We start from the raw sequence: 23,071 nt of genomic DNA, 5'->3' as shown, positions 1-23,071 counted from the left end.
TCAAACATCCTTACTGAGTTGTCAGACAGGCAGGGCCGCAACTAGGGTCTGTGTCACCCGGGGCAAACATGGATTCCGCACCCATTTTGGTGCCCCCCACAGCACGTGCCCCGGTTGCCCCCCCAGTTGCGGCTCTGCAGACGGGCAGCTGTAGCCCTCTTCGTACACTGCAGTGGACCAAGGGGGCATGAGAGTCTGCAATTGGTGAAGTACGCGGAGGGAAGCCAAGTCATACAGCTAGTGCAAAACCTTCCTTCTGTTGGAACGGTGTGAGTCTGCCGTTGTGTCTTCTTCTGCTACACGTTGCAAAATAGGCTTGGAGTAACACCCTTGAAAAATAACTTACAGAGCTAACGTGAAGGTTCATGGTCAGCTGCTTGATAGTTCAGTTTTCCGAGCAGTGGTTAGGGAAATCACGGGGAAAGCCCTTCCTTTCTTAAACAGGGGGGCTCAAGTTAAGACACCTGATTGTTTATGAGTCCACTGAAGTATTCTGGCTGTTCTGGTTCGTTGTAAGAGTTGGCTGTGAGAAGGGAGGAAAGAGAAGAATCTAATGTTACTGTCAGTTGGGATACCCATCTCCTAAAGGCAAGAATTACTGTTTTTCTAAAAATAGTTTATATTAATTAAAAGATTTTTACATAGAGCACAAGAACTACATTCAAAGAAAGAAAAAAATATATACTGAAGAAAATGAAAAAAAGAAAGAAGAAACAACAGAGAGAAAAGATAGAAAAAAAGAAAAAGAAAAGGAACAGAAAACATGAAGATGGATGGATGGATGGATGTGGCTTCTGATCTTCCTTTCAGCAGTTATACACACAATTCTAACCAAGCCTTTCTCTCCAAGATTACATTATGATTCTGTTCTGTCTACAGGTACTCCTTGCTTAACAACAATTGGGGCCAGAATTTTGGTTGTTAAGTGAATCACCGCAGGTATTAAGTGAACCGTGCAGTCATTAAGTGAATCACGTAGTTCCCCATTGATTTTGCTTGCCAGAAGCTGGCTGGGAAGGTTGAAAATGGTGATCACATGACCACAGGATGCTGCAAGAGACATAAATGTGAACTAGCTGCCAAGTGCACAAATTGTGATCACGTGACTGCAGGGACACTGTGATGGTCGTAAGTGTGAGGACTGTTCATAAGTCGATTTTTCCAGCACCATCTTAAGTCTGAACCATCACTAAACGAATGGTTGTTAAGTGAGGACTACTTGTATAACTTATTCTTTCTAATCATCAAAACCATAAGTCACAAAATCATTTTCTTTCTTACGCAAAAGGTCCATAAGGGGTTTCTAGTCATTGATGAATGCCAATAATGACCTTTCTCTAATCAAAGAAGTCAGTTTGGTCATCTCAGCAAAGGGAAGTACTATTGTTGAAGGAAGACTGATGCCATCAGAGGCCTCAGCCAACTTCATTTCAAAATCTGCCTGCTTCTGCAGTGATGACTTTGAATGCTTGTAATCAAGATTAAAAGAACCTCGTGTGGTGCAGAGTGGCAGGCGGCAATATTGCAACCGAAACTCTCCCCACGACCCGAGTTCGATCCCAGCGGAAGTCAACTCAGCCTTCCATCCTTCCGAGGTCTGTAAAACAAGTACCCAGCTTACTGGGGAAAGTGATGACTGGGGAAGGCAATGGCAAACCACCCCGCTATAGTCTGCCAAGAAAACGTCGCAAAAGCGGCGTCCCCCCAAAGGGTCAGCACAGGGGACCAATCAAGATTATGTGGCCCTTAACAAAGAAAAATTTCTTCCTGGCCTCAGTATGGCCATGCGTTTTCGTTGTAAAAACAAGTAGAAAATTCAGTGAATGAGTTCCAAAGGGAAGCCCACTGATTTCAGTTGAAGTCCTGCAATAACGTCCTGTACAGGTTGGGGGTGGCAGGGGGAGGAGAGACTGTTGCACAGATTTTTACAGATTGTAAAACTGGATGTTTTGTGTTACTGAAATGTGGCAGTTCTGTTTATTTGCAAATTTAAAGAAGGGGGATAGTGCTACACCTGGAAATTTATGTCAGTTGGATGGAAAACACAAGCTGAAAACAGGAAAAGACCACCTGGGTTTCCAGTTAAAAGCAGTGGAAACCTCCAGATAAAGCTCATTTTTAACTTTGCCTTCAAAACAGGAGAATTTTGTCCTGGCTGATGTTTGGGAGTTCTGATGTCTTAGAGACGTGCTGTGGATCCTGGAAATTTATTCCAGTAGCCTCTGCAAAGGAACCTGCAGGATTCCAGGATGAGCTTCTACATGGGAGTTTCAGAAACAGATTTCTAATTCGATCACAAAACTATCACAATTTAACAAATAAACAGTGAAATAAGTGGAATATTTAAGTAAAAACACAAGATGAGAATCTTTTTCTTACACTTTCTGGACACAAACTATTCGATTATTGTAGAGAACTACAGAGATAGCCTGGAAGGGGGAACCCAAGGGCAGTGCCATAAACACCAGCATAGCCTTGAGAGAGAGAGGTAGGGGTGAGAAAGAAACTCAAGACTGCTCTGCCTTGATTCTCTTTGGTACAAGAGAGGGGAGAAAGTTTGTTCGGCTTTCAAGATTCTGTTGTTATGCCCTGCAACTGTAAAGTAGAGTTCCAATAGTCTTAGTGAAGTCTATTTCCTGACCTGGCCTACCTTGAAGGGCTGACAATTATCTTATTGATACAAGCCGATCTCTGCAAGTACTTGTTAAAAAAAAAGTAGAAGCCAAACTCACCTATATGGCAGTTGTACACCCACACGCGTTGAAATCCATACCTGAACTTGCATATCATAACATTGTTGGAATAATCAGACTCTGCAACTTCAAAGTTTGGATTAACAATGATCTGGGAAAAGATAGATAAAGCAATTCTACTGAGATCTAATTGAAGATATACTCCTGATTTGAGGGGGGGGGCTGGGGTGTAAAAAGAAAAGAAAAGGTAGCTGGGATCATGCAATTGAAGCCCCTTCTCTTTTTACACATCGTACATAACAAAGGGAAGTTTCGATTGTGCAACCACCATCTTGAACTCCCCCCCAGCAGACACCACTTCCTTTCCAGCGCAAAGTGATGCTGCAATTGCACTAAAACAGCCTGAGAGATCTTCCTTAGGAGCAATGTTTATGTAAGATCAAAGCTACAGATTTAGACTTCAGACCTGTTCAAATTATGCTTAGTTATGCAAGTAAAATTATGGGTCTCCCCCCTACCCCTGGGTCACCTATCTCATTGCAAGATTCCTACAGGAAATCCTAACGATGGGCAGTGGAAGAGCAATATATCCATGATACATTTTTCTACATGAGAAAGGATTTTGAAAAATGCATTTCCCCCCAAACTTGCAGTTGAATTGCAGTAATCCAGAAAAAGCTTTGTTCCACCCATCCCTACCCTCGTACTCTCCAGATAATGTCAGATAGTTTTGAGAATTCCCAGCCTACACAGCCTGGAGAACAACAGATTGTTGCAGGTAGCTGTCTCAGCTCCTCTTATTTTTGCATTTTAGGAAGGCTGTGGCTTCTTTGCCTAGTGGGGACATGGTTAGGGTGTCATAGAATACAAGAGAAATGGGTTAATTGACTCAGTCATTTTTACCTTAGAGGCTTGCCTCTAGCCTCAAACAGACCTGATTAAATTAACTCCTCCTGAACAGCTGACTGGGTGATCAGGATTCTGGGATCAAGGCAAGGTTCAAGAGGGGCCCTGGGAAAATGGGGCTTCTGCAAGAAAGTCATTTCCACTGTTCTTATTTTTCATTCCCTTTGCAGTTACGAGTAAGCGCCAGTGGAGCATAACTATATGGGGATGGATACGGGCTCCTGTAATGGTGGGAATGACCTTGGGAGACAGGAGGAAGAGGCACAGACTAGACAACCATCATGCAAAAAGCTATCTCAGCCTGCGGAAGGAGGGAGGCCATGGGAAGCGTTTCAGAAGGGACCCTCCCTAGTTTTCCAGAGTAAAAGGAGAGGAGGGGAGAAAGACTTTCAGTCTTGCAAGACTCTGTTAATGGAACCTTCCAATAGAGATAGACCTAGTAATCATAGCTGTGCTTCTTGTCTGGACTACCTTAAAGGGCTAACAGCTCCTGAGCTTTCCAAAGTGAAATCCATTCAGATCATGTCACATAAGCTTTTTCCCCTCCTGTGGGCATGACAAAGCCGAAACCGGGCAAGGATATTACAGCTCAGCCTCCTTCGTGGTGGCTAGGAGGCTTGTAAAATTGACCGGCACAGAACAGGCCCCACTATTCTGATGATATACTTCTGGCATATTAAGGTGGTCAACTGGCTGGCAAAGGGAGAGGCTGGGTTGCGTGTACTCTGTAAACAGGGCCTGTGGCTACCATTCACTTGTGGAATCACAGCTTACCCGGAAGATGTAGTCTCCTTGTTTGAGATCTGTAATATCAATCCACTGGCAATCAATATTGTGCTGATACACATCATAGCATCCAACAGAGATCCCTTGCTCCCCAAAATTTGCACACTCATACTGCTTCTGAACAGCTAAGAAGGAAGTCAGTACAAAAGTAGTGTCAACATTTTACAAGAAGACTCTGGTTACAACATTGGAAGGGATGATTGTGTTTTAGCTAAATAGCAATAAGGGAAGTGGGCTTTGGATGTGCTTCCAGATGAGCACACCAACAGAAGTGTGGGCTGTGCAGCTGGAAACACACCTCTGTGCAAGGACTGATGACCCCCATTTTTTAAAAGTTATGGGAATGTCCTGTAATGTCCTTTTGATTTTTTTTTCCTAATGGAAGAAGCACATCATGTAATTAAGTATTCTATTCCATGTGCATCTCCAAAGAGAGGCAACATGATGGCAGTTGACTTGGAAGGAGATGTTTTTGGGTACATCTCCAACCAAAGAAGGAACTTGTAGGGTAAAGCCTTAGATGTTGCTAAACTCAATCAAGATATACTAAGCCAGACTGGCCACTCTTCTGATTTAACATAAGGCAGTTTCCTATATCCACAGGAATGAGTGGAGGGAAAAGTACCATTTTCAAAGATTTATTCCAAGGAATGCCCTGGGCCCTCAAGGCATTCTTCAACCTGACTTCTGGATAAGGTGGAATATTTCCAGAATTCTAAGCCTCTAATGGATGGTGGATGGTGGAAGGTGGCTTCTCCATTTGATTCCCCATGGAGTCTCAGCCATCAATATATTTTCTGTACTGGCTATAAGAGGGAAAACAGCTGGGGATTAAGGAGTGCTAGTTCAAAGTATTAGGAATCACTGACATAGTGTTAGTGCACTGTAATTACATTAGAAACATATGTACCATCTATACAGTCGCTATCCTCCAGGCAAAAGCTGGCCTTATGGCCTTCAGCAACTTGAGTCCAGTTGCTATCCAGCAGATCGTAATGCGCAAACACTTCCATGCTGTGGTAATGCCTGTAGAAGCCAGAAGGAAAGCAAATTTCTGAAGGTTGTAAATGAAGATTTAATAACTTGCGTAAACTCAGCCCCTTGTGTCAGGAAACCATGGTTATGGCTAGTGAATCCAGCCATTATCTTTATATAATTGTAGCCCTTTATTGGCTGTACCATATCTGGTTGTTGGTTGCTTTAAACATGCCAGAATGGCAGTTTATCATGATTGTGGTATCTCCTCAACCAGGTATGGATGCAGAGATTTTTTTTTTAACCCGTTCAATCATGTCTGATTCTCAGAGACTGCCCGGACAAGTCCCTGCAGTTTTCTTGGTGAGGTTTTTTGGAAGTGGTTTGCCATTGCCTCCTTCATAGGGCTGAGAGAGAGTGACTGGCCCAAGGTTACCCAGCTGGCTTTGTGCCTAAGGCAGGACTAGAACTCACCATCTCCCAGGTTCTAGCCCAGTGCCTTAACCACCACACCAAACTGGTTCTCATACAGGGAATACCTTTTTCCTAAAGGACTATATTTATTAGCCTAGCTGAAGCCCTATCCACTGCTCACCCAAACTTTGGTTAACTATCAGTGCTTTTCATTTAGATGAGAATATCTCCCCACTGTGGCTATTTACCAAGCAAATTCCAGTTTTGTGACATTAGCGTGGAAGCAGGAAAAAAATAACATATGGAATCCATTTCTGGGGAATCCTGTTATTTTGTTCCAAACAATAATGCAATTGAATTCATGTGACATCGGATAGCCTCAAGTCCACTCCTGTCATCCTCTGAGTGTTCTAAATAAAGAACTAAGAGGATCATACATTAGAACAGTGTTTCTCAACTGTGGCAACTTTAAGATGTGTGGACTTCAACCCCCAGAATGCTGGCTGGGGAATTCTGGGAGTTGAAGTGCACACATCTTAAAGTTGCCACAGTTGGGAAACACTGCATTAGAAGATCCCAGACAAATGAGTCTGACTTTTTGGCCTGATGGGCAAGATCATAAAGAGATTGGGTCGAGAACCTTAACATACAGTAGTTACAGCTCTTTCTCCCATTAAACCCAGGAGACACAGTTCTTCTAAATTAATGCATAAGCAATAGAATTGATAAGAGCCAATAAATCAAGTCTCAGTTTTCACAAAGGTTAGTGCCTGCTACAGTTGCAGTTGACCTACTCAGGAATGGATGTGCTTTTCCTAAAGCTCAACTCACAATTCGGCAACCAACTTAATCCAGCAGTGCCATAGTGCCCCACAATGCCTTTATCAAACTAAGCAATGAGCTCACCTCCATGGAGATCATCCTACCACAGTTCTTCACTTTGTGGGAGGCCTAATTCAAAGTGTTAGTTAAGCTTTAAAACTTTTAAATAATAGTTTGGGGGTAGACAACTTGAAGAACCATCTGCTCCTATTTAGCCCTGCCTGGTCTTGTTTTCATCAAAGTACCCCTATCCCAAGTGAGATTTAGCAGATGGTTATAAGGCCATGGCATCTCTTCCCAGATCTACAATCTTCCCTACAATCTATCTTGTACTCTTTTTGCAGAAGACAATACTTTTGTTTGTTTTGTTTTCCAAAGCTTTTAGGGCATTGCTGAGATTTGTATGATCTCTACGGTAAGCATTAGGATTTGTTTACTTATACTTCTGCTATGTTTATATATTTCTGCTATATTTCTGCTATGTGTGTTGTACATTATGATTATGGGTCAAAGACTAATTCTATAATATATGCCCCAGAGAACTTTCATTATGGAATGGCACAGAAATATTTAAGGAAAGAAATGAACACTGTCCACTCCTCTTGTGCTGAGATGACTGAGACTGAATCAAGTTCCTTTGCACGACTGGGATTACCAGGTTCTTCAAATAAATCAGTCAGAAACTAAGAAAACAACTAAGCAACTGAAAAAAACCCACTCTAACTTGGCAGGAAATGCTGGACTGAAATCCAACAAGATTTTGATGTTCTTTCCTGAAACCTCATGAGGTGAAACCATCCCAACATTTTACAAGATTTGGCAGTCTTGCAAGTTGGCAGTCCTTTAAATTTTGTTTTTCAAAATAGTTTGTCCCTAGTTGGGGGGCAGAGTTTATAGACAGCATCTAGAGGGTGATGGGTGCTTTGGGTGGTGACCATCTTTGAGTGTTACATTGCTGGCAACTTGCACAAATCTGAGTTGGTTTCACAGATTGAAGGGTTGCAGGTATTAAGACATAGGAAGCTCTCTCATATTGTTAGCCTATTTGTCCAGGACACTACCTCCTCTCTGACTTGACATCACTTTCCAGGGACCCAGGAAGAAAATAATTTCCCCCCTCACCTGATACCTGAATCTTCTAAATTGAGAGAACATCAGCTGAATGTGGGACTTTACCACTGAGCTATAGTTCCTCCCCAAGAACAGAAGTACTGTATGAACACTGAACCTTTCTGGTCAGCATGGAATTTATGCCCACAAGGGTGGGATCATAAGCATCAGGTGAAATGTAATAAGCTTTTCTGTCAAGATGTTGACAGAAACTCTTGCATCCTGCAAGGGCTTTTAGTTTTTAATTTGTGCAGCACCCAGGATCAGTGCCCACAGACTGTGAGCGGCAGACTTGCTCATGCAAAACCAGAGTTCAGATCCAGAAAACAGGCATGTCCTGGTTTAAGCTATGGGAAACTAAGGGACTGCAAAGTAGAGTTAGTTAGCGCCTTTGCACCTGAGAAAATAAACCACAGAGCAACATTAAACACCTGGGATTCAGTATCAGGTAGAGACTCCTAATACACCCATCTAGTTATTCTACTTGCATATGCGGAAAGCATTTTTTTTAAGGAACCCTTTTTTAAAAAACTGACCCAGAGTTGCTATAATAATTTTCTTTTGCCACACATTCTTTGATTTCTCTTTACCAGCCTTTAAGTGGCACCCTGCTACCCACCCATTCCATATCATGAATAGAATTCCAGTCTGGGAATGGAAAATATGGAGGGCTCTTAAGACATCCAAACTATTTACTTTGAAGTTGGACACTTGAGCTATTTCCAACGTGAAAAAGTAAAACATAAATGCAAACTGTAGGACTGACTATGTTCCTAAAATATGTCTGCCTGCTCAGAGAGGTGTTTATCTTATACTGTTTATAGACCAGAAATACTGTAGAGGAATTGAGCTTGTATTCCTCTCTATAAACAAACTGGTTTCAACTGACTGATGAGTTGTAGCCGCCTCACTTAATTTGAGCTTTTCGGAAATGCCAGGAAGGAAACTGGCCATGATAGGAAGCGACATTGTGAGGTTAAGTAGAAAGAGGCCAGAACAAGAGGGCAACCAGCCAGGTTTGCTGGTCCAAGAGGGCTTGATAAACTGGTGCTACCAGCTTGCCTGAGGTGCTCATAGGCAACTATCATTCCATAGACTCTTCCCCAGATGGTACATTCCAGATTCAGCCACTGCTGTCTCCTCTTTGATATATCTTGCATGGCAAGGCTTGGAATCAGCTCAGTGGTTTTGGAAAGGATCTGCCAGTTTGGAGTCAACAGAGTGAGATGGACCCAAAATCTGGCTTCATTGAAAATGGCTGCATAGATTCATACAGAACAAAATGACAGGATTCCCCCGTGCTAAGGCGTAACCCAATTTGCTTAGGGACCGGGGCAAACCCAACTGTGGTTTATTTGATAAATCACAATTACTTAAATGATGGCTTTGCATGAGATGTGAACAAGCCAGGGATATGCTCATGAGTTTGACTTTGAACCAATGGCCAAGGGCCACCAGCATTTTACCTGGGCTAAGAAGCCTTTCCTGCAGGTCATGTGGTGCCCCTGCATGTGTCAGCATTCATTGGTTTTCACTTTTTTCCTCCTTTGGGGTAACTGCAAAGGTGGAGGTGTAAAGCAAGACTTGCCTGTGGCATTCGTGCCAGATCCAAGCATGGCGGCCAGTTTTGGGGCGGAAGTCAGCCTGCCCATTATTATGGATCTGGGAGGAGAAGCGGAAGAGTCTCCTGTAGCCGCTGGTCACCAAGGTATTGACCGCTGAGGAGGCCAGGCAATTCTCCTCCATGGCGCACTGCAGCACGTGCATCGGGCGATCCTCCAGGTACGAGGTGTACTCCACTTCCTTGGCGTTGAGGACGAGATCAGCTGCAGCTGCAGACAAGACCCGTCAACGGAGAGTAAGACTTTGCTTTTATCCTCGGCTTATTTCCTCGGAAGGATTTGTAGGCTGCTTTAAAAAATGGAAGGTTTCCCAAGACCAGTGTGCGTCCTAAGTTATATTTAAAGCAAGTGCATAAAGCAAATGTTTGTAGAGAGAAATAAAAGCAAAGAAAAAAAAAACCAATAACAAAACTGCCAAATGCAGATAATTAAAATGGACACCACACTGCAGGAGCCAACAAGCAGGAATGAACGGAGCTAAAGACGAAAAGCACAGAGTAACACCGAATGCTGAGCCATTTAAAATGAAAAGGCATACTTAATTTCAAAGCCCAGCTCTTCAGAACAAATCTATTTTGATTTGTCTAGATTTTGAGCAAAGGAAGCCGAATAGCTTACTTTCTGCACAGGAAATGCCGGCTGCATGGTGTCCACCTCCCTTGGGACAGGACACAGTGATATCGTGATGGCAGTGGAACAAGGCCATCTCTGTCCCAGAGCATTTCACCCCACTCATGACCACGTTGTTTGCCCCAGTGTCTCCATACCAGTACCAGGTCTCCTAAAGAAATACCAAAAAAAGGAAGGCGATTGAGTATAGATGCTTTGTAATATAATATATTTTAAACCACCTTCCCCACTTTAGTAATCTCCGGAATTGCTGGATTTTAGTTCTGTGGATTCCAGCCTGGGGGCCTCATGACCAACTCATTGCCTGGCAGGCCCACTATTTTTTTTCAGCATGCACGCCAGATAGCTTAGGAGAATTCCTGATTTGAAGGCCAGGGTTCAAATTCAAATGTAATTCAAATACAGGCTCCCTGAATACTTCGGAGCAGGCAATTCCTTCCTTCCTTTAATGATGTATGGTCAAAGACCAAAAATATGAATAGAAATAGCACAAATATAAGCAAGATAAAGAAGTAATAAAATAAAGGAAAATGAAGAAAATGTTCTAGCAGAGTTGAAATTCTCCATACAACCCTCTAAAATAAAAGCTAAGCCTCAAACCTCCTAGTGGCAATAATGATTGAGCAGAACTTGGCAATGTTCCTGGAAATCTTCAATGAAAGGTCTGAAAGTAAAAGTGAACAATTTCCAGGTTCTGGCCAAACAGCACAGCCAGTAAAAAGTAGATATATAAAGGCTGCATGCCAATCATCATAAAGGGGGCAGTAGAGTAAAAACATGAGCAACTGACTCAGTAGCACATTGTGGGCAAATATAAAAGCACTCACAATACGGGATACAGGTAGTCCTTGATTTACGACCATTCATTTAGTGACCATTCATATTTATGACAGCGCTGAAAAAAGTGACTTATGACTGGTCCTTGCAGTTTCAACTGTCGCAGTGTCTCCAAAGTCACGCGATCAAAATTCAGGTGCTTGGTAATCGGCATGTATTTATGATGGTTGCAGCGTCCCAGGGTCATGTGATCACCATTTGCAACCTTCACAGTCAGCTTCCGACAAGCAAAATCAGTGGGGAACGGTGTGATTCACTTAACGACCACCACAAAAAATGTCGTAAAATCTGGTGCAGTCACATGATACCTCGCTTAATGATCGTACCACTTAATGACAAATTTTCCAATCCCTGTTGTGGTGGTAAATTGAGGACTGCCTGTATTGTCAAAACCTTCCCTCCGGCTGGTAGTTGTTTTCCATCAATAAACTATCCCAGCAACTGTAATGGCTGATTGACGAACTGATAAAGGTTCATGAGAACCACGAGGCCAACATCTAGAAAGTTGTAATATGTTCCCCAAGATTCGAGCTGGAATAGTCCAATATTTGGATTAGGGATACAAAACATTTGTGGTGGAGGGATGCACTTGGCTTTTCAGGCTCAGAGGTCAGATTTCCAAAGGTAGATGGGGCCAGAAAAAACCTCATTAAAACATTCTCATGTCATTAATAATTTGACCCATTAAAAGAACTATTTGCCCATGTTCCACACTGTTGTTTACTTCAAATTATCAACATATCACTGGCTGGAGAGGATTGGAGGTCAACATGGCTTTTGGTTCATCTTTGGAATAACCTTTGGCAGCCAGGAAGCCTTTGCCATCAGCTAAAGGGCCATAACAAGTTGTTTAGCTCAAGTGAACTGATATCATCAATTCAATTGTATGGAAAGTTGCTCAATAATATAGCCTGTAAATGCCTTCCATATCTTGCTCATGCATTCACAATACACACTTTATGCAAAATTCAACCCAACTTAAAAGAAATCCAGGATGTAAGAAGTATAAATCCACTTCTTCAGAAGTGGAAGCTGCCATGAGTTTTATGTTGGTGGTATTAAATGAAATAAATTGATCAATCAATCAATCAATCAAAAAGACACAGACTTGACTCTCCCCATCTCACTTAAATGCAGAGCAATGGCAGATGCTCTCATACTCTGCTCTTCCCTCACTTCATTTGCTGTGACAATAAGTGGGAACCCAACATAAGGATGGGCCATGTAACACATGTGTTAGACTTCATATTTCCAAGAAAAAGGCGGAACCTTCTGCCAGCCCAACAGGTCTACTAATAGCTGCTTAAGTTCCTTGCCTCCAGATCTGATCAATAGAGCAGTCAATGATTGGGAGTGAAAGATGACCCACCATTCCAAACCAGCTTTGCTAGCAGAAATTATTAAGGTCAGGCAGTAAAGGACTCCAGATGGTGGTACAGAGGAAAGTGAGGTGGGACACACTGTAGTCCTTATCCTGCTTCTACGCAGCCCTTGGTTTGTATCTGGAGAGAGGCGAAATGGATCCACTCCCCCTTTGCTTCTTGCTTGCTGCTGAATTTGGTAGCACACCAAGCATGTGGTCAAAATTCAAGGGCAGCTTTGGAGGAGCCTTCAAACAATCCTATGGGTTGTGCACTTTTGATCTAATGGGAAACATCTCGTTAGCACTTGGATCACCTGTTTTTCTGCCCCCCCTCCCAATCCATGCTGGCCTTTAATGAGAAGAAATTAACTGAGTTATGAGCAAATTGGAATGCCATTTTCCTGAGCTCACAGAGCAATTGAGGCCTGGCACCTTTCCCAGAAAATACATAACTACTCAATAAACAGCAAATCAAACTTCTTGACAGTCTCTCCTCCTCCCCCCCCCCCCCCCCCCAGTCATGCAGGAGCCAAAGATCCTGTCTACTGTGAATGAATGCCTTTTCCATCAACAGCTGTCTTGCCCTGGGCAGAGGACTGACCACATCAGCATTTGCTACTGAATAGCCAGCCTAGGCATTTACACAACAGATCTTTAATGCTGGAGAACTACTCAAGCATCAACAGGAAGATCACCTCAGATCTGGAGAAGCAACATTGTTCTGGACTAGCTGCAGAAGAGGGACCTATTGGGGACTGGATTAGCTCCATCAAATACTCTGGAAACTGAGAAGTCATACAGGCGATTCTTGAAATCAGTGCAGCCATCTTAGCACCTTCCTTTCTCTATCCAGTCTCTTGACAAATCAATTTATTGCAAAGGGCGTTGATTTGAGATTGGCTGAAGTGTGTTATGTCCAAGCTCCAGTTCTCAGGGCAACACAGCTCAATTATTAATCTATCTGCTTAATCTGTTTTGAGACAGAATTACTGCCATTATAGTGCTGTTACCCATTAAATAATCTCTTGCTAGATTTATGCATCTCAGAGTGTGATTGAACACCAGCTCCATAACCACACTGCACTTTTAACACCATGGCCATAAACTTTCATCATGGAAACAGAATGGAGAATGAAGATGCCTGCTTTGGAAGGTATAAAGATAAAGAATCTAGTAAAACAGCTCATCTTGGAAACAGTTCGGTGATGCCAGTGGGACCCTGAATATGTCAATACTCCACTATAATCAGATTCTATATAAGAATAATGCAAGAAAAACAGATTAGCAATGACTGTCCAGTGTTTGGAAGTCTTCTTCATATTCCCCCTCAAGAAAATGCTGCTAAGGGGGGAGCAAACAGGATATACCCTCTGTCGGTCACAACACACTGGCGCAACCTCATTAACAACGGCTTCTCTGAATGCAAATATCCACAGGTTAAGCCTGTTCCACATATACAGAGGGGCTGTATGCTTCACCAAGGGTGCAGCTTGGAGCAAACACAAGGACTTCTGTTCCCAGTGTGAGCAGATCCAGCACAGGGAAGTGCCTCCCCTCAAACAGCATAAGGGCTGCTAATGTCAACACTGTAGAGAGATTGGAAAGGGGGGCATTCGGCGGACATAGTAGTCCTCACCTCCTGAACCAAAAACTGGCTGCAGTTCAAGAAAATAAACCAGAGCTCTGAGGTGGCAGTTTTCAGCTAAGCTGAATTTGTAATAGGCAACAGCATGAGTTCCCTTCACTGCCCTTCCCTTTTGGCTTGTGGGTTTGGCCCAACCTATTTCCTGGGGAAAGGTTGAAGGAGGAAATGAAGCTTGTTGCAACAAGTCATAGGTGGAGCACTGAGGTCCTCATCAAAGAACACATTTCCCCACCACTTTCTGCAGAGATACTATTCCCCACGAAACTTATGCACTCTCCCTTCCCTGCCACAAATTTATTCATCAACTACTCCCCCTACCTATCTATCTACCAACCTACCTACCTACGTATGAAGTGACAGGATGGGGAACTTACATGTGAGGAGATAAATAGAAGAAGAGGGCTCTAAATTATCCTTTGAAATGGAGCCCCGCTAAGGGTGAGATCTATTCACTACTAAATAATCTGGCTTGCTGTTTGCCTTTCTGGAGGTGATTCTCAAAGTGGTTATTTCAGACAGACACAGAAGCTCTCTCTTCCAAGGTTGAGAGGCCCTGGGTAAAATATTTGTTTTTGGAGCGGGGACATGAATTTCAGTGCAATCACCTCCTACCTCTTTCCTTTTCTGCGTCTCCCCTCCTAATCCTGTCTCACGTTGCTTGTCCTCTTCACACTTTACCAGGCAGCAGTGCCATCTCCTTTTCTTCTTTGATCTTTAACTTATGCAAAAGAATTAGCTTAGGAAAAGAGGGGGCTGTAACTGTGATATATTAGTGAGGTCCATATCATACATCAAAACCGATCACAGTAAACTCAGCAGGGATGGGACTCCTAGCAAAATTGCTGTTCCAGAGGGAGCATTGTCTCTTAACCAATTTGTGTCAAGTTCTATATGGCTTGCCTTACAGCTTAATTTCTACCATGTCTACTATCTTCATTCTAACTAGGTAAAGGGTAAAGGTTTCCCTTGACATTAAGTCCAGTCGTGTCCGACTCTAGGGGGCGGTGCTCATCTCCGCTTCAAAGCCGAAGAGCCGGCGTTTGTCCGTAGACACTTCCATGGTCATGTGGCCGGCATGGCTAAACGGAACGCCATTACCTGCCCGCCGAAGCAGTACCTATTAATCTACTCACATTTGCATGTTTTCAAACTGCTAGGTTGGCAGGAGCTGGGACTAACAACGGGAGCTCACCCCGTCACGCGGATTCGAACCTCCAACCTTCTGATCGGCAAGCTCAGCAGCTTGGCGGTTTAACCCAGAGCACCACTGCATCTAACTACACCCTCTGAAATACGGGTGGTCCATTTTTCAATGGTTGAAAATGGCGCCATCTTAAATATCCTTCTGGGGCCTTTGATCTGTAAGTTCACTCCCCTTCTTGCTGCAAAGCTACTATGCTATGTGGTTCCAGCCACAACTGCTTGGCTTAACAGAGAGATGGATGTTTTTTAGATCAAGATGACATGTGGCTTGAAATGGGCCCCCAGAGTAATGGATCCATTGCTAAGACTAAATTAATTGAATTGAAAAGTAATTCAAATCACACACGTTTTCACATGTCTTTAATATTTCTTCTTTCTGTCACATCAAAAATTACAATTCAGTGCTAACTTAAAATTAAGGGAAATGTTCATGCACAGCTTGAGAGTTCCAGAGGAAAGGCAAAATATGGATGTACCATTTATTTATTAGATTTATGTCCCACCTTTTCTTCAGGAACTCAGTGTAGCTTATATGGGTATTTACTTCGCCCAGTGAGTTTCTGTAGCTGAAAGGAGGGCTCTTGAGCCAAAATTATGTGCCGCCCAGGAGTTCAGTAATGTCAGGATGGAACCCTTTGGTCCGACACAGTATAATTTTTTTTAATGTATCTCTAAAACATGGTGAAATGGAACCTTCAAATACCAGGTGATGGGGACCAATGATCTAAATAGGCTATCACCATCATCCTTTGTTTGAAGTATCTCAGTGTCCACTAATAAAACATGAGACCTAATGGGCCTTTGATCTGGTCTCCCAAGGCAGTTCTTGTGCTTATGTGCTTTGGTGTTGCTAAAATAAATATTGATGCTCCATGGAGCATAAATGGAGGCATAATTCATCCTCCTCATGTTACTGATCTTTGACTGGGAAGTGTAGCTCCTGGTTGTTCTGGGCTGTAAAAAGATTTCCCTTTGCTGTCATGAGCTGATAGCCCCAAGTTACTGACCAATTTAATGTGGTTAAAAATAAGGCCACAAATGACTATTTTATCTTTCCTTCATATTTTTTTAAAGGAGGCAGGAAGGGAAGAAAGGAAGTAGATAATGCAAAAATATGGGGATATGGAGAAGGGAGGCCAAAGCAGAGGGAAGCAGAAAGACAGATGCAGAAGAAAGTCCTATATGATGAAAAGTAAACAAGGAATTTGTATGTAGTAAGTTGGGATTCAGTAACTCCTGGCCTGAAAAGCTCAAGAATATGTCTTTCAATAAGAACTTTGAAGTCTGCAATGAATACCACTGAACATTTGTTTGTTCCCCATGGAATTAAGAAGTTACTATACCTGGAAAGCATGGTTAGCGTAGCCAAGGTCCAACTGGCGACAAACCACCATGGCTTCTGGCATACCCCAGTTGTTACTGCAGACTGACCCCCATATGAACGTGCCATTATACTGCCGGAGAACTTCCACGCGGCCTTCATAGGGTGTGCGGCCACCACTCAAGCGTATCTGCGGAGGATAATTGACAGCTATGAAAGTCATGGTTATTGTCACGCTCCAATTTCATTCCACAAAGGAGAAAGAATGTTGCATTTTCTGCTCATGGAGGACATAGAAAGCTAGCTGGGGAAATGAGACGTGTAACAAGGTCAGTGTTTAGCAAGTCACTTTATTAAAATTATCTGGCTGGCTTTTGAAAGTGGATTGCCTCCAGCCGACTTGGACATAACTTAGATTGTTTAAACTCCATTCATTTAAAAAACGGAATTGCATGAAAAAAGAATATTGACGTAGCTCACCCTACCCCAAAGTTTTGAACTGCTGCCCAACCACATCTCCCATCAGCATGATCACAATGATATCAAAAGCCATGTTTCATGTCCAGGAGAAAAAAATATTCATATAGAAGAAAAGAAAGAGCCCCAGGTCCCTAAATAATAATGAATATAGTCCCTGGTACTTTTGATTTAGCGGGAAACATCTCGTTAGCACTTGGATCATAATATCTGATGTTCAATTTATATTGTAGCCTTCCCCAACCTGGCGCTCATCAGTTATTTTCAGACTATTAGTCCGAGTTCTCAGCAAGATCTTGGCTCAAATAATTCCTTATAAATCAATCCCCATAATTCCTACCAGAAGAAGTTACACTACTCTAACCTTCTACTCCTATGTCCATCAAGATGACCTTAAATAATCAATGATGTATGGCAACCTATCATAACATCAGCATATCTCCTCTTATTCTCGGAAATCCAGAACTCCAAAATAACTTTTATATATAGGCTATCCAACTTTATGCAGGGTATAATGGGCTGTGCTTGATTTGATTGTTCACAGGTTTTGCCAGGAACCTGTGAAGATCATACTAATGAAGAGTATTGAGACATGAACAATTTTGTCTGGGGGAATGGGAACTCATTATTTTAAAGCAATCTTTACATTCACATTCTTGCTTTCTACCAGTTCTTGACCATTGTGCATGATGTTTACATATGAAAGCTGCTGTTTTGCTAATTTAAAACATTCACAGACCTATATGTAGGTTTTTTAAAATGTAATTCTCTGATAATTTTTATATGGAGAAGAAAGGGGAAAATAAATCTTTAGAATTCTACTTCTGTGTTGATTTTGACGTGTTGTGTTTGTCCAAAAAGGTTTAAGTGGCAGTGCTCTGCAAATTGAGAAAAGGAGGGAGCGGTTAATTTATCTGAACTCATTTTTGCTAAATATTAATAGGAATTCAAAATTATCTAAAAGAACAGCCTACGTGAAAACAAGCAGCAAAATTAAAGCAGCCTTCCTAGATGGAACATTTAATAGAGGAAGGCAGGGCTGAAGGTGGTCCACTGGGTAGAACAGCGGCAGAGTAAGGTAGAAGCAACTTCAGGAAAAAGTGAGTAGTATAATCTTCATGTGGTCATGGACTGAAAAGAAAAGACAACCCAAAATGAATTCAGTCTAGAAGAACTCTACTCTGACCTGATGCTCTTCTGATGTATTGAACTATAACTCACATCATCTCCAAGGTGCCAGGACATGATGTGCACTGTAGTGCAAACCATCAGGAAGGCATCAGGTTGGCAAAAGAATCTCTTGGGGTTGAGGGCCTCAAATCAGAGGTTGCACAGTCTCTTTCTAAAGCTAATCCCGACATGAAGTATTGCCTGAGCATAAATTCAAACTGATAATTAAGATGGAGTAATTGATTTAATGCCACCATTAGCAAGAGGCTTAGTAGAAATTATGGAGCAAACTATTTGGAGAAAGGCTAGGATGTTTCTCAAATCGTATTGCGCTCATTGGTTTTAAAAGAACACAGATGTTAAAGTGAATGGAACCTGTGGAGTTTGGCCAAATCCTGGGATGTAAATCTTACAAATTCACTGAACTGCCTGCCAGGATGGACCCTGAGCCAGCAGTCTGAAGATGACCTCAGTCTGGAGGGTTGAGGAAAAACTCCTCCTGTTCAAAACCCAAATTCAGTAAACATTTTAAGAAGTAACCAACAGTCTGATTCACATGACCCTTTTCAGGCCACAGCAGCTATTTGAGGCGCCTGCTGGTGTTTCTGGTCCTCTAACATCTGTTTGTGCTGAAAGTTGAATTTTATACCATAGGTTGGTAGCTGACATCAGTAGTTTCTCACAAGCAGTGACCGTGCTACCAAGATATAAAAACAGGTTACACCAAAACACCAGAGACAGCCCCTTTGCTCTGTCTAATGTTAAGACTGGTCCTGAGGAAGAGGTGGTATTACTACTTCTACTTACCACGACTACTATAGCATTTAACTTTTCTCTGTGGGTCTCTCCTCATTATGTCCCTGCACTAACAACAATGTGAGGTAGCTTGGTCTTAGAGATAGTGGCTGGCCCAATGTTACCCAATAACCTCCAAAGTAGAAGAGGTTGTATCTTTGCTGGTTTCTTGATCTGGAGCTTAAGGAAAAGTAGTAAGAAAGGATGGTTTTGTTTCAGTGTTCCAGCTCTTAAGATGAAGTGCACAGTGCATTCTACACAAAAAAGAAAAGCATTCTCCCGTTACAGGAGATCCTGACTCTTCTCACCTGGTTTTGGAAACCCATGGCTGGAATGTTGCATCTCACACCAGCATCTTCTTCATGGGTGCAGCTCCTGATCTCCTTGCTGAATTTGCAGTCCGTAATAGACTTTTCAAACCCTGTGCAGTCCACTTCGTTGAGATGGATGGGGCCTATGCCTTAAGAAGAGAGGAACGCTCACAAGGTCACTTTTCCACAATACATCAGATGAGGAAAGTTGGTATTTCATATGTTCTGCTTCAGACTACCCCAATCTGGGGACCACAGCAGTTCAACGCAACACATCTGCATAGTTGTCCAATTAGGAAGTGTACAGATCTTACGATCCCCCTTTCATAGGGTAAAGCATATGACTTCATTTTCTTAACATGTTGTAAGCCACTCTTGTTTCCTCCCTCCTTTTCATTCAGCTCAACAGAACCCTGGTATTTTCCCCCAGAGTCCTGTCCTAACAGCTTCACTCCATCTGGAGAACACCACATAGGGAAAGTGTGTAATAATTCATAGACTGGACATCTCAACTCCCCAGATCCCTCCGAAATCCAGATAGAGGTCCAGGGGACCTCTGAGTTAAAACTATCAAGGGCTTTAGTAAAGCCTCTCTGCCATTGGTTTTGTTTTTATTCTTTGGGATATTGTTTCCAGTAATTTTTTCTTTATTTCTTTTAATTGTTAGAAACAGAATGAAGGCCAATTTTCCATTTCTCCATCATTTCATAAATTTCATCTGGAGAATTGGGAGCAAAATATATAACTGGCATTTTTTGACAGTGTTTGCCACTGGCATCCCACAAGTCTGACATTTCAGGGATAAAAATAATTCTTTTGCAGGGCAAGAGAAAGACAAAAGGTCTCAAATAAACGTGGGCTATTTGAAGATTTCTACATTAGTTTTACTTTTGCAAGGAAACGGAGGGGTATAAAAGGATTTACAAGAAATCTTTGAGCTTTAATGGAGGCCACGGCATTACAAAATTACAAAAAATATTATGTCCTGTAGAATGGTTTATGCTTCTCTATTGAAATGCAAGAACTCTGTGATCTAATTATGCCCCTCCAGAGATTCATATGACCCCTACCTGGACCCCATTCAAATAGCTCTTAAAATCCAGCTCTTCTCACAAGTCTTGGGCTAGAATGAATAATGGACCTCTGTGGGATGTTGGTCTAGTAGAATTGGTATTGTTTTCCCACACATTTGTTTCGTATCGTTTTGTATTATATTCTTTTAATTGTTTCATGCTGAACACTGCCCAAGGTTGGGATGGAGCGAGACAGCCTATAATTACATAAATAAATACACAAACAAATATCTGTGCCCTTTCCCTAGTAAGTCTGATATTATGCATATTTATTAAATACTCCCACTGTTCAAAAGGTACGTATGGAATTGGAGTCTTAGGGTGCTAGCAGATAGACAGTGCTGCTGTCAACAGTCAAAAGATGCCGTCTGTCTTTTATACCCTGCTTTTCTATACCAGCAGGTACTCAAGGCAGGTGAAAAAAAACAAAACAAAACAAAACAAAACAAAACAAAAGTCAAATACAGAATCTAAAAAATTAAAAAAGCAGATTAAAAGCTAATAATCCAGTAGGTCCTAAAATCATTTAACTATTACTAGTAAATGAGATGTGTCTTTACAGATTTTCTAGACACTGAGAGAGTGGGGGCCAAGCACAAATCTTAAGGGAGTATATTTCAAAACCTGTTCCCCATTGATTTTGCTTGTCAGAAGCCAGCTGGGAAGGTCGAAAATGGTGATTACATGACCATGGGACGCTGCAATGGTCATAAATGCGAACCGTTTGCCAAGCGCCCAAATTGTGATCACATGACTGAGGGGATGCTGTGACACTTGTAAGTGTGAGGACTAGTCATAAGCTGGTTTTTCCAGCACCGTTGTAAGTCTGAACCATCACTATACAAATGGTTGTTAAGTGAGGACTACCAGTATTCTGTGTGCTTGCACAGACTTGTATTTTATTAAACGGAAAGACCATTCATGGTTCTCCCAAATTTCAACAACCAAGTTTAGATGGAAAAAGTCACTTTTGTTGCTGTTCTCATTAAGCAGTAGTCTGCATTTTCTCAAGCAATACTTTTTTTTCTAAAGCAGACAGAAAATAATGCTAACACCTTTTGCTGGAGGTGGTACCTTCTGTTTTATTAATATACTTCAGGGAAATACTAGTCGTTTTTCTTGGTAGTCTCCAATTTTCAATAAAGAAAACGCAACAAAACTGAAGCTGTCTTTCAAAATGTCTAGCTTCTATCTGGGTAATGTGGGAACCTGCTCAAGCCCCATCACGTTGCAGGGACTTATTTTCATGTGATGCTAGTGCTGTTACCACAATTAAATACATATCAGAGCCCTCTGTGTGCAGTTTGGCTGGCAAGTTCACATTTTTAAGATTCCAGAGAGCTGCAGTGTGTCTCATACTTGTAAATTATTTTCCCTTTCTTTCTCCAAACCACACCGTTTTGGAGTTACTTCACTTTTTACTTGGGTTTTATAGTGTTGTTTTTGGCTTGGCCATGGATTCCCTACCTCTCTGAGGCACAAAGCATTTCTTAGATGCTACCATTGCCAGCATTAAGAAACTTAAATCCCAGATTTTTGATTGTATAGAATATTATTTTTCTCTCTTAATAAGCCACATTTTGCCTTAAAGTACATTGCAATGTAATATTAAAGGAAACAGTCATATGCTTAACAGGTTGAGCAAAAGAATGGTTGGCATTCATTCCTAGCAGGGATGTGCGTCCTGGATCCCAGAGAGACAGGGGGCCCGCTCCCCAAAAGTCCCCCTTCCATAGCTTTCAAATTGCCTCTAAATTTGAAGACACAATTTCCTACCATTGTAATGTGGCAAACAGATGAAAGCTCTAATGCAAGTCCTAAAATACTGTAGACAGATTGTACTTAAGAGAAAAAAAAAACTTTCCCCCAAACTCATCCCCTTGTACAGGTGTGATGTGGCTCTACCCATTTTGCAGCAAATGTTTGGTATAGTCTTTGGTTACTAAAAGATTGCCCACTGCTGCCTTAAAGGAACCTATAGGTTGTAATGCACAACTTGTATCAAAACTCTTAAAGCTAAGCTTGATTCCCAGGAACTTTGTGGATACACCTGTGCAGTTTTCTTGGCATGGTATGAAACTAGTTTGCCATTGTCTTCTTCCAGGATATCGATAGACCTGAGATTTCCTGACCATCTCCCATTCAGGTAATAAGTCAGAGCTATTTTTCTGACATGGGCTGGCCAAATGTTTATCAACAGGGATCCTATCAAAATGTGCCGTATTTCTCACACTGCACACTCCTTTAAGGATCCCTTAAGAAATATTGGTAATTGAACCTAGATATGAGTCTGGATTATGGTACTATTTAAAGGAAGATGGCCCCCAGCAGGTCAGACTGTTCATCTCTATGACTTCACAATGTGCTTCAGTATGGCTACCATTGGCTTTAACTCAAGTGTGGAGAACTATGGGTTGTATGCAGTCTCCAGCAGGTCCAGTAAGCACACTGTTGAAAATAGTGGGGGAAATGGCTGGCAGAATATCCTGTCCATCTTTGCTAGAAAACAGTAAAAATGCACAACCTTTTGAAAAGGCTTTGCACAATTAAAAAAAAACTCAATCTGCCCAGAAACCCTGATTCCACCTATTACTATCTCAAGACATCATTAGTGACACGATGACATCATTCAAAGGATGATGTGACGTAGTATCCTTTGGATGATGTCATACTGTGTGATGGAATATGAGGGTGATCTTGGAAGACGGAGGGAAGAGATGCTGCCTAGGGAATGATTGGGTAAAGGAGAAAGGAGCCCACAACTCTGGAGTAACAGCCAGAGAAAGAAACTTAGGAAGGACCCACCCTAATTACTCAGGTGGTAAATAGGGAGGGCAGGATATTTGTACTTTGCTAGATTCTGTTAATGTAGCCTTACAATAAAGTAGAATTAGCTCATCTGGTTGTGTTTCCTGTCT

At 42.1% G+C, this 23,071-nt stretch overlaps 1 protein-coding gene across 1 annotated transcript in view; it reads right to left on the bottom strand.

The window, feature by feature from the left end:
* Positions 1 to 191: 191 nt before the first annotated feature.
* Positions 192 to 23,071, bottom strand: part of LOXL2 (lysyl oxidase like 2) — a 60,795-nt gene continuing 37,915 nt past the window's right edge. The window contains exons 6-13 of the mRNA XM_063311588.1: positions 19,078 to 19,229; positions 16,350 to 16,517; positions 9,947 to 10,109; positions 9,295 to 9,538; positions 5,296 to 5,411; positions 4,374 to 4,510; positions 2,733 to 2,844; positions 192 to 523 (exon numbers count right to left, since the gene is read on the bottom strand). Coding sequence (XP_063167658.1) covers positions 456 to 523; positions 2,733 to 2,844; positions 4,374 to 4,510; positions 5,296 to 5,411; positions 9,295 to 9,538; positions 9,947 to 10,109; positions 16,350 to 16,517; positions 19,078 to 19,229 — 1,160 coding nt within the window. The 3' untranslated portion in view covers positions 192 to 455. The remainder of the gene's footprint in view (positions 524 to 2,732; positions 2,845 to 4,373; positions 4,511 to 5,295; positions 5,412 to 9,294; positions 9,539 to 9,946; positions 10,110 to 16,349; positions 16,518 to 19,077; positions 19,230 to 23,071) is intronic.

This window comes from Candoia aspera, chromosome 9 (genome assembly GCF_035149785.1).
Source record: "Candoia aspera isolate rCanAsp1 chromosome 9, rCanAsp1.hap2, whole genome shotgun sequence".
In the NCBI taxonomy this organism is placed as follows: Eukaryota; Metazoa; Chordata; class Lepidosauria; order Squamata; family Boidae; genus Candoia; species Candoia aspera.
Note: the sequence above shows the minus strand (reverse complement) of the source record. Positions and strands in the feature narration are given on the sequence as shown.